Source organism: Dichotomopilus funicola (assembly GCF_033296635.1).
Source record: "Dichotomopilus funicola strain CBS 141.50 unplaced genomic scaffold C8A04scaffold_53, whole genome shotgun sequence".
NCBI classification, from domain to species: Eukaryota; Fungi; Ascomycota; class Sordariomycetes; order Sordariales; family Chaetomiaceae; genus Dichotomopilus; species Dichotomopilus funicola.
The window spans coordinates 119,095-132,655 of NW_026944074.1; the positions used below are offsets into that span (position 1 = coordinate 119,095).

The window sequence follows — 13,561 nt, forward strand, 5'->3', positions numbered from 1 at the left end:
GTGTTAGTATTGTCGTGGACATTGCCAGGTTAATAAGTCAAGGCGGCCGTAGAGTTGTACATCTTTATTCACTCTCAAGATAATTATCTTCAGGGTTGACTAAACCTCGCAGGATCATACGCCTGCCAAAACACGCTGCACCTCGAATCCACCACCTCCGGATCCACGACCGTAATCGAGGTCCTATCACCCTCACCTCCCAGATCCGCCAGTGTCTTCGTTCCAGTCACATACTGCTCCCATCCCGGGCCGGCCGCCGGGTCCTTTGCAAAGTCCGCCCACGCCTTTTGCATCTTGGCACTCAGCGCTTCGTTCTCGGGCGTGCTCTGCGGATCCCCAAAGACAAAGCTGATCTCGCTGCCGTGGGAGGCCAGGCCGTTTGGGAGCGAGGCGTTGAACACGTAGCGCCAGGTTGCTATTTTATTAGCTGTCAGTATTGCCCGATGCATCACCATTACAGAGAGTAATAACTTACGAATGTCAATACCGGCAATCATATCCGCATCATACGTGGTGGTACACGCAAACTGAAAATCCGAATGCAACAACTTGACCGCCTCCTCCTCCGTCGCAACATCCCAGCTCGAGCCCACGGCATACGCATCCACCACCGCCTTTGCCGCCGTCGTGTTGTCCGGGTAGATCACATCGGCCCATTCCGCCAACGACTTGGCCTGCAACGCAGCATCAGAAAAGATCCCCCCCTCAAAAAAAGTACTCCCAATCAAGACCGGCACTTTGACTGTCCGTCCAGCCCGTCGCGCAGAATCACTATCTCCCACGCTCGTCTGACCTCCGTCATCAACAGGCGCAAACAACAAATTCAGATCCAGCACCGCATTCTTAACCTCCTCCACCTCCTTCCCCTGCACACACGCCACGATATCCTCCTCCTCTCCCGCGACACTGCTATTCCCGCACCCCAAAGAATTAGCCAACGTCACAAAAGGCTCCTCCCCCTCTTTATTCCCCGTCCCCATCCCGGTAACGTCCACCCCGACCCCCAACGCAATCCGATTAAACGTATGCAACCCCCCACTCTGCAATACCGCCCCCCTAAACGGCACCTTTTCTGTCTCCTCCCCTTCCCCTTCTCCTCCTTCGCCGTCGTCCTGCCAATAACTCAACAACTGACTATCAACCGACACCCCCCCGGCCGACTCCCCAAAAATAGTTATTTTGTCTGGATCCCCGCCAAACTGTTCAATATTCTCCCTGATCCACCGCAACGCCATCTTTTGATCCCTGAAACCGGGGTTGAGTTCGTTGGAGGGCAGGCCCAGGGAGGCGCTGCCCGGGAACCCGAAGACGCCGAGTCGGTAGTTGCAGGCGACGAGGATGATGTCTTGGTGTGCGGCGAGGGGGGAGCCGTCGGTTGGGGAGATGCTGCCGAAGGCGAGGGCGCCGCCGTAGAACCAGAGGAGGACTGCTTTTTTCTGTTTTTCCTCTTTGGACTTAGGCTTCCTGTTGCTGCAGCTCGTGTTTGTGTTGTTGGGGGGGGAGATGTGGGGAGCGAAGACGTTGAGGAAGAGACAGTCTTCGCTTTCGGGGGAATTGGGGTTCGACGGGGCTGTTTGCTGTCGGTCAGTCATTATGTTGTGTCTCGATGAGTGATGGAGACATACACTGCTGAATACACGCCACCGGCTGCTCCGTCGCATTGACCGTAGCTGACCCCTTTAGCCGGGGTAGCGCAGCCCGAAACCGTTCCGGTGTCGCTGCGTATGGAATCCCTAAGAATTTGTCTACGACTGCCGTGGCTGAGCCCGACGCGACCTGGGTCGTGGTGCCGATGTAGACCGCATCTTGCAGTGTCACGGTCGGGCGCTGGGCGATTGCACTTCCCAGTGACAGCGCCAGTGAGGCGAGGAGATACAGGAGACGCATCGTCAACTGTCAAGAGTGTGAGGGGGTGAAAGCACGCACCCGGAATTTGAAATCCGTACAAAGCTGGGGAACTGTTGATGTTCCAAGTCATGATATGATGGTCACGTAATTACCCTAAATATCAAAGGCAAACATACGCAAGATCCGAGCGCAAGACCATCGCCCGGTAAAAACCCCGGCATTTCGACCCTGGAGCTCGGGACGGTTAATTACAAGCGCGCCAACCATTTTGGGGATCGAGGCATGCGAGCGGCATCGCGCGGGGATGACAGGGATGATTGGTTCGGGTCTGGGTTTTGGGTCTCTGAGGGGAAGTTTTGTGAGATCTTTTATTTTGACGAGGGATGTAAAAATGATGGGGAACGGTGAAAAAATGGGCAAATGAGAAGGTTTGAAAAGTGCGGTAGAAGTTGCAGTGTCCTTCTTAAACGCATAGAAAGCTGTCATTTCCCAACAGAGAGACCATCCTCACACGAAGGGCTGGCATACAGCGGAAGTCGATTTGCCCCTGATCGAGATAATAAGCCAGACGTTATGTCTTGCAGTTCGTAGGGGACTCTGTCACAGCATAAACCGGGGTCCCATATGCTACTGCAATTGACGATTGTCTTTTGCAACAGACTCTCTTGAGGTTCAAACGCTGGATGAACGTGATTAATATGTTCCCGATATCCACAAGCAGTAAGAAGCCAGTCTAACGGGGTCTGGGGAAAGACCACTTATCCCCGATAACAAATATGACGATATGGATTCTTGACCTGAGCCAGTACTCAACATCTACTCTACAACTACCGTTACATCTTAACCACCCCGACTACACCTCAAAAGACAACGGACAGCTAATAATCCCCATCTCGGGCATCCTCGCATATTCCAGCTCCCCATTCACCTCAAAGCTCTTGGTATGCTTCAACAACGTCCTCAGCGCAATTTGCAGTGCCCTGTCCTGTTAGTCTTGTAACTCACTCAATAAAACTCTACACAAAAAGAAGAAAAGAACTCACAAAGTAGCCAACGGCTGCCCAACACACCGATGCCGTCCCCTACCAAACCCCAAATGCATCCTAATATTCTCCCTTCCCAACACAAACTCATGCGGATCCTCAAACACCTCCGGGTCCCTATTCGCCGCGCTATACGTCATAGTCACCGGGATCCCGGGCTCGATCGTCTGGCCATGCAGCACGGTAGGCTGCGAGACAGTGCGGGTGAAGCCGCGGTAGGGACTGAAGAGGCGGACGAATTCTTCGATGGCGGCTGGAATCAAGGAAGGGTCTTCGCGGAGTTGGGACTGGAGGGCTGGGTGTTGCGAGAGGTGGTTGCAGATCCCGCCGAGCATCAAGGGGGGGGCGACCATGCCGACTACGAGGGATTGGCGGATGCAGCCTCTGGACTCTCATCATCAGTAATCCCCTCCCTCAAATCAAACCCCCCCCAAAAAAAGAAAAGAAAAAAGAAAAAAGACAAAAAAGTGAAAAGGGCAAAGTAAGAAAAAGACATACAACAAATGCACCTCCTCCAACCCCTCCCCCAGCAAACTACTAACCGGGTCCTCCTCCCTCTCCCTGGGACACTTCCTCCTCTCCTCCAACACCCCCCTCGCAATCTCATACAACTCCCCACTATATGCACTCGTCATTTCTCCATCCATCCTCCGCCACGCATCCACCCATTTCGACGCCGTACTCGCCAACTTCGGCGCCGTCTCAGGCGCCAAATTCAACCACTCCGTCTCTACCCAGGCGGCGTAGTGTGAGGTGAATTCGGTGCATATATCCCCTTTTCCCTTTTCTATCAACGGCCGCAGCAACGCCTCAGCGTGCTGTTCCAGTGGCTCGGCGAGGCGTACCAAACGGGCTGGTTTAAGCGTCCGATCCAGCGCAGTGCGGTAAGGGGTATGGTGGGGAGCGTCGAAGTTGAGAGGGGGGCGTCGGAGACCGCGTGGGTCGGAGGGGATGACGGCGCGGACGGAGGAGATGAAGGTTGAGGGGTTGAGGGCGGCGGACTTGATGTCGGCGTAGCGGGTCAGGAGGTAGTAGCCGCCGTGGGCGGTGGTGTAGGCGAGGGGGGTGGTGGTGCGGAGGGTGTCGTAGGCGGCGTGGATTGTGGAGGGGTGGTTGGAGGTTATTGCTGGGGAGGTGTCGATGTTGGTGAAGGGGCAGGTTGTTGTTGTTGTTGTTTCTGAAGACATTGCGAGGTATCTTTACAGGAGATGTATTTACAGGAAGTGTATCTTCCGTATGTGATGATAGCTGAGAATAAGGTTATTATTGACTCTTGAAATCGAAATCAAAAATTAATTAATAAATCTCTCAATGAGATCCCAAGAGTAACATCAAGAGTGACACCAGAGACGGACGGGCTCGGACTTGACTTAAGCCAAGACGGCTAAATGTCACAACCAGGTTGCCGGGTACAAATGCCGGCCGCACCCTGCAACCCCGGATTGGCGCGCGTGACAGTGAGCTCATGTAACCCTGCAGTCCAATGCGAACCCCTCTCGGGCTGATCGAGGTAGTGCGAGGGTCGGGACCGAAGTTGGGGTTGACAAGTTAGGGTCGACGAGGCTGGTCCTGTTGGTCCCAATCTACATCCCGATCGACGTCCCGAGAATTGAGAGTCGCTGAGGGGGTCTTGTCTCTTTTAACTTCAGCTCTTTCAGCTCGAGTCCACTGTCTTCATCGTCTGTTTATCATTACTCTCAATTCGTTATATCATCACTGTCCATTCTTGTCTCTATCGGGTTGAAAATGCCCAAAGACAACATAACCCAGGCCGCCGAGGTCGAAGCGGCCGACGTCGAGGACACCAAGACCGTCCTCCCGCCGACTGTAATCGCCCACTACACGCCCGCAAACGATGCCGAAAGGGCCTTGGACAAGCGTGTTAATTGGAAGCTGGACTTTACCGTTTTGTTGATTCTCGCCATCAGCTTCATCGTACGTCTCCCTGCGTATTTTTGGTAATTACAACGAACCAATACTAAGAAATGTGAATAGCTCTGCGGCATCGACAAAACCAACGTCGGCTTCGTCGCGACCAGCTCGTTCATCCGCGACGCCAACCTCCACCCAGACGACATTCCCAATTCACTATCCCTCGTACGTCTCCCTTTCTTACCTCTCTTTCCCCCCTATCCACCCGTAGTGAAACTAATGTGTGAGTAAACAAACCATTAGTTCTCAGCAACATACGTCCCCCTCCAACCCCTCTCCTCCCTCCTCGGCCGCCGTCTCGGCCCGCACATCTACCTCCCCACCCTCCTCCTAACCTGGGGCGCCCTCTGCATGGCCCACGCCGCCATCTCCTCCCCCGCCACCCTCATCGCCCTCCGTTTACTCCTCGGCGCAGCCGAATCCGGGTTCACACAAACCGCGTTTTATTACATGTCGCTTGTGTACCCAAAGTTTTCACTGGGTTTGAGGATGGGGTTGTTCACGGGGATGTACTCTGTTGCGGGGGCGTTTGCGGGGTTGGTGGCGTATGGGTTGTTGAAGGTGGAAAATGAAAGACTGAAGGGATGGCAGGTGGTGTTTTTGGTGGAGGGGGGGGTTACGGTGGTTGTGGCGTTGGTTGGGTTTGCGGTGCTGCCGAGGGGGGTGGGCACGGCGTGGTTTTTGAGTACGGAGGAAAGGGAGCATGCGGTAGGGAGGATGGAAAGGGATGAGGGGGGAGAACGAGAGGAGGATGGCAATGGGGTGACCTGGAGGGATTTGGGGGATGTGGTGCGGGATTGGAGGAAGATGCTGGTTATTGTTTTTAATATTACTGCTGTTTTGGTAAGTTTCCCTCCCTCTCTCTCTCTCTTTCTCTCTCTCTCTCTCTCTCTCTCTCTCTCTCTCTCTCTCTCTCTCTCTCTCTCTTTCCCTCTTCCTTATCCGTTATTATGTCTTTGCTGATGAGTAAAATAGCCCGTCACAGCCTTCACAACCTTCCTCCCCCTCATCGTCCAAGGCATGGACTACCAAGGCATAACGGCAACCCTCATGTCCGTCCCCCCCTTCGTCGTCGGCACCGTCGGCCTGATCCTCATCGTCTACGCCTCCGACCACTTCCGCGAACGCTCTCTCCTCACCATCTTCGGCATGCTTTTGGGTCTGATCGGCTGCGCCGTCATGGTCGCCTCGTCCGACCCCAAACTCCGCTACGGCTTCGCCCACGTTTGCTTGGCCGGTGTGTTTGCCAGTGGCCCGCTGGTGGCGGTTTGGTTGGCGGGGAATACACCTGGCAAAGCGTCCAGGGCGTTTGTGCTGGGATTGAATGGGTATTCGAATTTGGCGGGGGTCATTGCCGGGCAGTTGTTTAAGAGTGTGTATGCGCCGAGTTATAAGTATCCGTTGACGGTGACTATGATTTTGAGTGCCGTGGGAATGTTGGGGTTTTTGTTTGTCAGGGGGATGTTGATGTTGGAGAATCGGAGACGGAGGAAGATTGTCGCGGGGTGGACCGAGGAGGATTATATTCGGGAGCAGGAGAGTACAGAACGCAGGGGAGATCAGCGGTATACTTGGGTTTATGGGTATTAGCTGTAGTCCAGGGACCATGTTGGTTATGGACCTACGGCATAGGTAATAGGTAACGTATGTTACATCAGCCTTGAATGGATTTATGCATTTATACTCGCTTGTACTCGCGGAGAAAGTGTGGTATGGAAGAGCTCTTGGCCGAGATTCGACTCAATGGCCCCACCTACAAGATAGGGAACCGCTGTAGCAACTACGCTGTTATCATGTTTGAAGGGATTTCTATACTCCGTACCTTGTGTCACCACCGACAAAGTAAAAAATGGCTGTAAAAGCCGTCTATCAACTGAGATTTATCCTCAAATAGGTACTGTAAAGCGGTCTATGAACGAAATTTAACCCTCTATCATCTCCCATATGTATCCCTTAAACGCCAACAAACAAGCCCCCGTTCCCAATCCCTTAAAACACAATCATCGCTCCTCCCAGGCTATGCTTAAATCACCCCTTTCCCCCCTTTTCATTCCCCCCTCAACCAAAACGTCCAGTTCTGCCCCCACGCCCAAAGCCCTTCTTCCCGTTCCTTCTCCTCTTTCGACAAATTCCCCGCCATCCTCGTCCCAGTCAACGCTGGATTCCAACATACCGGGTATTCCAACCCCGACCTCACCACCGATATCCCCCCTTCATCAGTCACCTTCGCCTTATCCGACCCGGCCGATGTCGACGTCCTACTCCCCTTATCCGCGCTATCAAGCTTCGTCTTCTCCCTCCCAGCAGTAGTAGCAATAGTATCCGCCTTATCCCCCAAACTAGTATCCACACTCAGCACAAACAAAATCTCCTCCCGCTGTCCCCCAAACACCTCTCCAAGTCCAGCACCCCCATACTCCGCCTCCAACACCAACTCCACTCCCTCGCCCGCCTCATACCCCAGTGTCAAAGGCGAGGAATCCCCGCAGCGCGTGTGGGTGGCGATTTCCGTTTGGGCGTAGTCATGCCAGAGTGTGACTGTGAAGCACGCTTCTGCTCCGCTGACACCACTACCACTATCGTTCTCCCCGCTGCTGCTGCTGCTGCTGCTGCTGCTGCTCTCCCAGTTCTCGCTGTCGTCATCGTCCCGGTTGTTGGGGAGGGCGATACTGCTAACAGTAAACTGCAACCGTTCCCCCGCGGTGACAGGGTAAACAAACGATTTCTCGGGGTGGTCTGGACTGAGGATGTCGGCGAGGGTGATACCCGGGTAAATACGTGTATGCTCATGTCCTCCTCCTTCTTCTTCCCCCTCATCACCATCATCATCGGTAGCCGTCAACCCGCGATCCATGACCAAGTTAGCGAAATGCGCCGGTATCCGCCGGCGCGCCGTGGAGACGTCGACAAACGCGACGATGCCGCCTGTTTTGAGGACGGGAGAAACTAAAGCGTCGGAGGGGGAGCAGGGCGTCCATTCCACCTGTGCTAAACCATCTTCCGTCGGTGGGAGGGGTAAAGGGGAAGGGGGGTGCATGTCGATGCAGGCGTAGTGCACGCGGATGCCCTCTTCAGCAGCACGTTTGAGTTGGGCGAGTGTGTCGCGGGTGAATTCGGGGCGTTCGGCGCTTGTGGATAACAACACGATAGCGCCGCGGTCGGAGTAGGTTTCGGGTTGGGCATGGATCGTCTCGGCGATACCGAGTTCCAGCCCGCTGGCGAGGCAGATTTCGCCCGATGGTGGGGGGAAGTTGAATGCGGCGTGGACGGGGGATCCCATGGGGTAGCGGACGACGGCGGGTTTGTGGTTGTCGATGATGGCTACGGTGTCGCGGCCTTCTTGGTTGAGGCGGGAGGTGATTTCCTCCGCGAGGGACTCCTCCAGTTGGACGGCCCCGCTGGCGCCGGCGGTGAAGGAGTTGTCGACGGCGAGAACCATGGTCCGGTTGCGGCAGTCTTTGATGGGGTCGTCGCGGATGAGCGAGCAGATCATGATGTCCCCGCTGATGGCGCCGTATTGCTGGCGGATTTCGTCTCGGAGGTGGCCCCATGCTTCTTGGGAATGCTTAACAGCCGCCTTCACGGCCAACTCGAAATTTGTCGACACCGCTTCCGACCGCGGGTCCGCCTCGGGTGATCCAAAAGTCCCATCGAGATGAATAATCCCCTTATCCTTGCTCAACGCATTGTGCGTGATCCGGCCCTGGCACACCCCCGAACCGAACGTGATATCCGGCAGGTTAAAACACCCCGTTGTCAAGTTCCGCGGGATCTGCTCCTCCGGAATCGTCCCATTCGCCCTCAAATCCAAAAACGGCGCCGTCTCCGTCATCCCCAACCCCGGCGGATTCGAGATACTAATCTCCTGCGTCGGATCCGCAGCATCCGCCCAGTTGCTATGGGCATAAAAATCCTGAATCCCATGCAACGCCCTTCCAAACCCTTCAATCGCACTACACTTCGCCCGACCATAACTATCACTCTGCCAGGTCGGAAACGCAAAAGTACAATCCCCGCCATACGAAATCTGCACCATCTCTCTCCTAATCCGATTCCGCTCATCCACCAACCTCCTAGCCGCATCCACAGCCTGCCGGAACCGATGTCGCAAGTGATCAACACACGTCTGCAACCTCGCATTCGCCTCCTTCCGACTCTGCGGGTACCCAGGCACATCCAAGAAATCCGCATCATCACAATGCGCCTCCGGCCCTTCCGGGAGGGGGTCAAACGTGTCGGGGGCCCCGACAGCGCCGTTCATGCCGGTGCCCGTCAGCGCGATGCCCATCACGTTGTTGTGGTAGCCCGCGAGCTGGTCGAGAGAGCGGGGCTCGAAACAGGTGCCGTCTGATTTTTGGTTGGGGGCCGCGCATTGGAAGGCGAGGCGGGTGATCATTTCGTGTTCGTTGTGTTGTTTGAGGACTATGGGGTCGTTGATGGTGCCGAATGCCGTCGCCATGACCGGGAGGAAGGTCATGGCGACGGTTGTGAGGGAGGGCATTGTTGCTGTCGTTCAGTGGTTGTCTAGACGGTTCCTGTTGAACCGAACTGTGGTTCTGGTCAGGGTGGTGTTGAAACCCCCCTGGTAACGGCGCGCCGTGAAATATCAGGCGCGGTTTCAGGCACAGATCAACTGCACCCGCCGTCGCCTTGCTGTGACGTTGGATTCCCCGGCTGGACCGTGGACGCTGTGTCAGCGGGGCTGAGGGGCTGACAGGATGAGCGTGGCCTCGGCGAGCAAACAGAGGAAGCGAGGGTGGGCAAAGGCAAACATCATGGTCTGATGGTCACTCGAGTGATACATAAGGTGGCGGCTTGTACGGAGTAAAAAGCCGGGAATGAGCGTCGATGTTGGGCTTCACTTTGGGTTATCGGCCACGAACGAAGCTTCCCACGTGGTCCGGTCCGGATGCAGTGAGTGAACGGAAGTTGCGTGTCTTTGGATTCGAGACCTGGGGAGCCCAACAGGGATCCACAGGCCCTGAACGGGCTTAGCTCAGCCAATTGATGTCGTCAGTGCCGGCCGCTAGCGGGCTTGCCGCTGATGGACAGGGGTTTCTCGCGCATGGGGAAACTCCCGACGTTTCTTGAAGGTCAATCGAGAAAACGGCAATCAAGGAAACAAGGTAATCGCGGCTTTGATATATGTTTTGAAGAAATGAGTGTTTGGCTGTCTTTTTATTTCTGTTTCATATCGTCTGTTCCTTCATTGCATCCTTCTGTGGCGAAGGTGGGAAGGAGCGTCCACCAAAAGCCCTAATTCCAGCCCCACCAACCGAGTGGGCCCACGGGCACTCCGACCCAACGCTCCCGGGTTTCTCGCCGATTCCGAGCTTCCGATTCTCAATTCCCTCCAACTCCGAAGTGCCGTAAGGACCAACTACCACAAGCGAAACGGCCGCATCCGCGCTGCACCAGCGGTACTCGATGAGCTCGACGGGCCGGTCGGCTCACCAGTCGGAGTCGCGCCCGGGCCGGGTGTTGTCGCGCCGCCTAACATTAATTTAACACGTCAGCACTATTCATCGCGTTCGCTGCCAAAGTTCCCGTCAAACGAGGGTACCAAGAGAGAAACCACTCACAAACTCCATCACTGGCCGTGACCACTTTATACTTCGTCTCGCACCCAATATTCCCACATCCCTCTTCACACGGAAACCCGCGGTAAACCGTCGGGGGGTTCGCGTCACAATCGCCGCAGCCCGCCGTCACCGTCGCTTGCACCACGCACGCTGCTGTCACACAGGTGGTGCAGACTGCCGTGGTGGAGACGACCGCTGCGCAGCCGGAGACGGAGGCGGGGGTTGCGGAGGGGTTGGAGATTTGCGCTACGGCTGGGGCGGTCCTGGGCGGGAGGGGTGTCAGTTTGGGTGGTTGTTTTGAGGAGGTAGGTGAGGAGGATGTGGAGGGTGATGGTGGGACTTACAGGGCCGCGCAGAGGGTGAGGGTCTTCATTGGGGAATGCATTGCTTCGGTTTGCTGTGTCTTGGCGGTTTGGTTGAACACAAGAATCAATTGCGAATGATAATCGTTGTTGAGGATGGACTTCAATTTTGCAAGCTCATATCGAAATCACAACATCAACCTTTGGAACAGTTGAACACGGGAAGCCAACTGATATACCCGTAACCCTCCCAATTGATAACCGTCAACGGCTCGGCGCAGGAACGTGTATACGTCATGCGGTGACAAGCCGAGAACGAAACGACATGGGGCTCTGCCGTTCGTTGGCCAACGTCGAACAAAACCGCCCTTAAAGGCTCGGCACCTTCCCTTTTCATGCGACGTACGAACCCGGTGTCACGGATCTACCGTCATGCCCGGGACTTGGGCGCAAATCTTGACTGGAGTTTTCTGGAGTTTCCTGATGCGGTAGTTGGTGACGGTCGCAGGTTGAATCAGCGTTTGGGGATGACGACGGAAGGGTGCATCAGGATGCCTAAATGGTCGTGTTTGTGTTGAGGAATTCGGTGGGCGGGCTTGGCGGGTTGCAAACTGCAACAATTCATCAACTATGGCTCTTGGACAAATGATGAACTCGGTTCTAAACCTGGGAAGCGGTTTTCCAAGAGACATCACTCGTTTTTGGGTATTTACACCTGTAGATTGACACAATATACCCCTGAGATACTACGCTCCCAACATGCCCGATGTCTATCGACCATAAGATCATATCAACACTTTTCTCCGAACCACCAAATTCACCACTCCTCCATCATCCTCTATAACCCTTTAATCACAACAAAAAGAAACTCACTCCTCCCCAACCCACCCATCACCCACTCCCCTCATCCACTGCACCCCAACCAACCCCAACCCAAACCGCCGCACAAACTCCCCCGCCCCAAAACTCCGTCTCTCCACAAACTCATCCCCGCCCACATCCGCCTTTTCCAACCTCTTCACCCCCTCACCACCCCCTCCTGCGCCCGCCGTCCCGGCCGTCCCGGCAAAAACCAAAAACAAATACCGATGCGGTCCCGACTCGTCTTTCGGTCCGGGCGCGAGGTACGGCGTTATGGTTCGCCCACCACCCGCTGCGTCCGTGCCGTTAACCACCACCGGCGATGAGGAGGATGTCGGAGCCGGGATGTCGGTCACGACCCAGTGTCGCCAGTAGGCGAATTTGGGGTCGTCTGGGGTGGGTGCGTCGGGGTCGAGGAGGAGGAGGGTTAGGCCATCGCTGGTGGCTGTAGCAGCACCCGAGGCGGGTGGGGGTTGTTGTGCTTCGGAGGGGTTGTTGTTGGCGGTTGTGGTGGAAACTGGGGAAATAGTGACTGTGGGTGTGGATTTCACCTCGCTGACGCGGACGAGGGTGCCGTTTGAGATGGATTTGGGTGTGTCGGGGAAGTGGATGGTTAGGTGGTAGGTGGGGGTGAAGGTCGCGGGGAGGATGGAGGAGGGGAGGAGGTTGGCTTTTTGGAGGGATTCCAGGAGGGGGGAGGCCATTTTGGTGGGTTTTTTTCGAGTCTCTCAGGGTAAGAGTTGAAGTCTTGGGGAAGTAGATTCCGGGAGTGTTCTGGAGGGGGTAGAGGTTTTGTTATCCGCGGTATGAGACGCTGTCTGAGGTGTGATTGGTGGAATTTCACAGTGTCATCATCCTCACTCGGTGGCTCTCATCGCGAGACTGGGGCTGCCAAGAGAAACAAGACAAAAATATTCGGATTCTTGCTCAAACAATACAAGGGTAGAAAATAATATTACATGTCAAGCCAGAGATGAGTAGCTGAGGGCCGTGGGGGAAAAGGAGTTGAGATGTCAGTTGTGAAATAAGAAAACGGTCATCGTCCAGAACACAAGGGGTATTTGATAGCACCAAAAAAAACCAAAATAAATAGCAATCGAAGAAAGAAAAGGAACCACCGAACCGTTAACCAAATATCTTCTGCTTCAAAAGATGAAACGCCCCAGTCGTCGTGTACACCTTGCCCTCAGTCGTATCCTCACCCTTCAACTGCCTCCGCACATCCTCCCACACCTCAGCCAGCACCGGCCTATCCTTAGCACCAGCAAGATTCATCTACCACTTGTTAGCCGTGATACCCTCATCTCACCCCTGAACACCATACACTCACCAAAGCAGGCACAACAGCCCACCTCCCCATCACCCTCCCATCTCCCCTAACCACCAAAAACCCCGGCTGCGCCAACCCCCACTCATACCCCCGCCACGGCGTCACCGCAATATCAAGCAATCCCCTCTTCTTAAGCTCCGCCGCTAACACATTCTCCGGGTCCACAACCACCGTGTCGGTGAACCCGGTCGCCTTACGGACAGCGTCGAGGTGCTTTGGGATCTCGGCTGTCGCGGCGATTACGGTGCCGCCGGCGGCTTTGATTTCGGGGGTCAGGGCGACGAGTTGTTTGAGGTGCGCGATGCAGAAGGGACACCAGTGGCCGCGGTAGTCTGGAGGGGGTTAATTAGTGGGTGATTGGGTAAGGTAGGCACCTAAGGTGTTGTGGAAGTTTAGGGGGGAGTTACAGAGGAGGAAGGTGAATGTGGATGAGCGGACGATTTCATCAAAGGTTTCGACGGGGTTGGGAGTTGAAGTGGTGGACATCTTGGAAACAGGAGGCTTTTTGTGAGGATGTTGGAGAAGCGGACGAAGAGTGTGGTATATCAAAGAGGTTCGTTGACTTAAACAAACGTAGGTACTTTATGAGCCGAGAGAATCCGGTGGAATGTGATATCGTTCGGAATCCGATGCTCTTAAATACACCGACGCTCAAAGCTAGTC

At 55.1% G+C, this 13,561-nt stretch overlaps 7 protein-coding genes across 7 annotated transcripts; 1 reads left to right on the forward strand and 6 right to left on the reverse strand.

The window, feature by feature from the left end:
* Window positions 1-89: 89 nt before the first annotated feature.
* Window positions 90-1,887, reverse strand: C8A04DRAFT_13819 (Alpha/Beta hydrolase protein; the record flags this gene model as incomplete). Its single annotated transcript, XM_062777864.1, has 4 exons — window positions 90-415; window positions 476-1,084; window positions 1,124-1,570; window positions 1,626-1,887. The coding sequence occupies 4 exons, from the start codon at window positions 1,885-1,887 to the stop codon at window positions 90-92; spliced, it is 1,644 nt and encodes a 547-aa protein (XP_062635155.1).
* An 814-nt stretch (window positions 1,888-2,701) lies between these two features.
* On the reverse strand, window positions 2,702-4,078 carry C8A04DRAFT_30630 (cytochrome P450; the record flags this gene model as incomplete). The annotated part of the gene is made up of 3 exons (XM_062781447.1): window positions 2,702-2,828; window positions 2,892-3,275; window positions 3,390-4,078. 3 exons carry the CDS (start codon window positions 4,076-4,078, stop codon window positions 2,702-2,704), a joined length of 1,200 nt encoding a protein of 399 aa, XP_062635156.1.
* Window positions 4,079-4,637: 559 nt separating this feature from the next.
* Window positions 4,638-6,413, forward strand: C8A04DRAFT_30631 (uncharacterized protein; the record flags this gene model as incomplete). Its single annotated transcript, XM_062781448.1, has 4 exons — window positions 4,638-4,826; window positions 4,887-4,988; window positions 5,067-5,666; window positions 5,799-6,413. 4 exons carry the CDS (start codon window positions 4,638-4,640, stop codon window positions 6,411-6,413), a joined length of 1,506 nt encoding a protein of 501 aa, XP_062635157.1.
* Window positions 6,414-6,870: 457 nt separating this feature from the next.
* C8A04DRAFT_30632 (uncharacterized protein) lies at window positions 6,871-9,324 on the reverse strand (the record flags this gene model as incomplete). The annotated part of the gene is made up of 1 exon (XM_062781449.1): window positions 6,871-9,324. The coding sequence occupies one exon, from the start codon at window positions 9,322-9,324 to the stop codon at window positions 6,871-6,873; it is 2,454 nt and encodes an 817-aa protein (XP_062635158.1).
* Window positions 9,325-10,203: 879 nt separating this feature from the next.
* Window positions 10,204-10,778, reverse strand: C8A04DRAFT_30633 (uncharacterized protein; the record flags this gene model as incomplete). The annotated part of the gene is made up of 3 exons (XM_062781450.1): window positions 10,204-10,316; window positions 10,406-10,668; window positions 10,750-10,778. The coding sequence occupies 3 exons, from the start codon at window positions 10,776-10,778 to the stop codon at window positions 10,204-10,206; spliced, it is 405 nt and encodes a 134-aa protein (XP_062635159.1).
* A 798-nt stretch (window positions 10,779-11,576) lies between these two features.
* On the reverse strand, window positions 11,577-12,272 carry C8A04DRAFT_38829 (PEBP-like protein; the record flags this gene model as incomplete). The annotated part of the gene is made up of 1 exon (XM_062784358.1): window positions 11,577-12,272. The coding sequence occupies one exon, from the start codon at window positions 12,270-12,272 to the stop codon at window positions 11,577-11,579; it is 696 nt and encodes a 231-aa protein (XP_062635160.1).
* A 421-nt stretch (window positions 12,273-12,693) lies between these two features.
* On the reverse strand, window positions 12,694-13,384 carry C8A04DRAFT_30635 (uncharacterized protein; the record flags this gene model as incomplete). Its single annotated transcript, XM_062781451.1, has 3 exons — window positions 12,694-12,843; window positions 12,899-13,230; window positions 13,306-13,384. The coding sequence occupies 3 exons, from the start codon at window positions 13,382-13,384 to the stop codon at window positions 12,694-12,696; spliced, it is 561 nt and encodes a 186-aa protein (XP_062635161.1).
* Window positions 13,385-13,561: the final 177 nt, after the last annotated feature.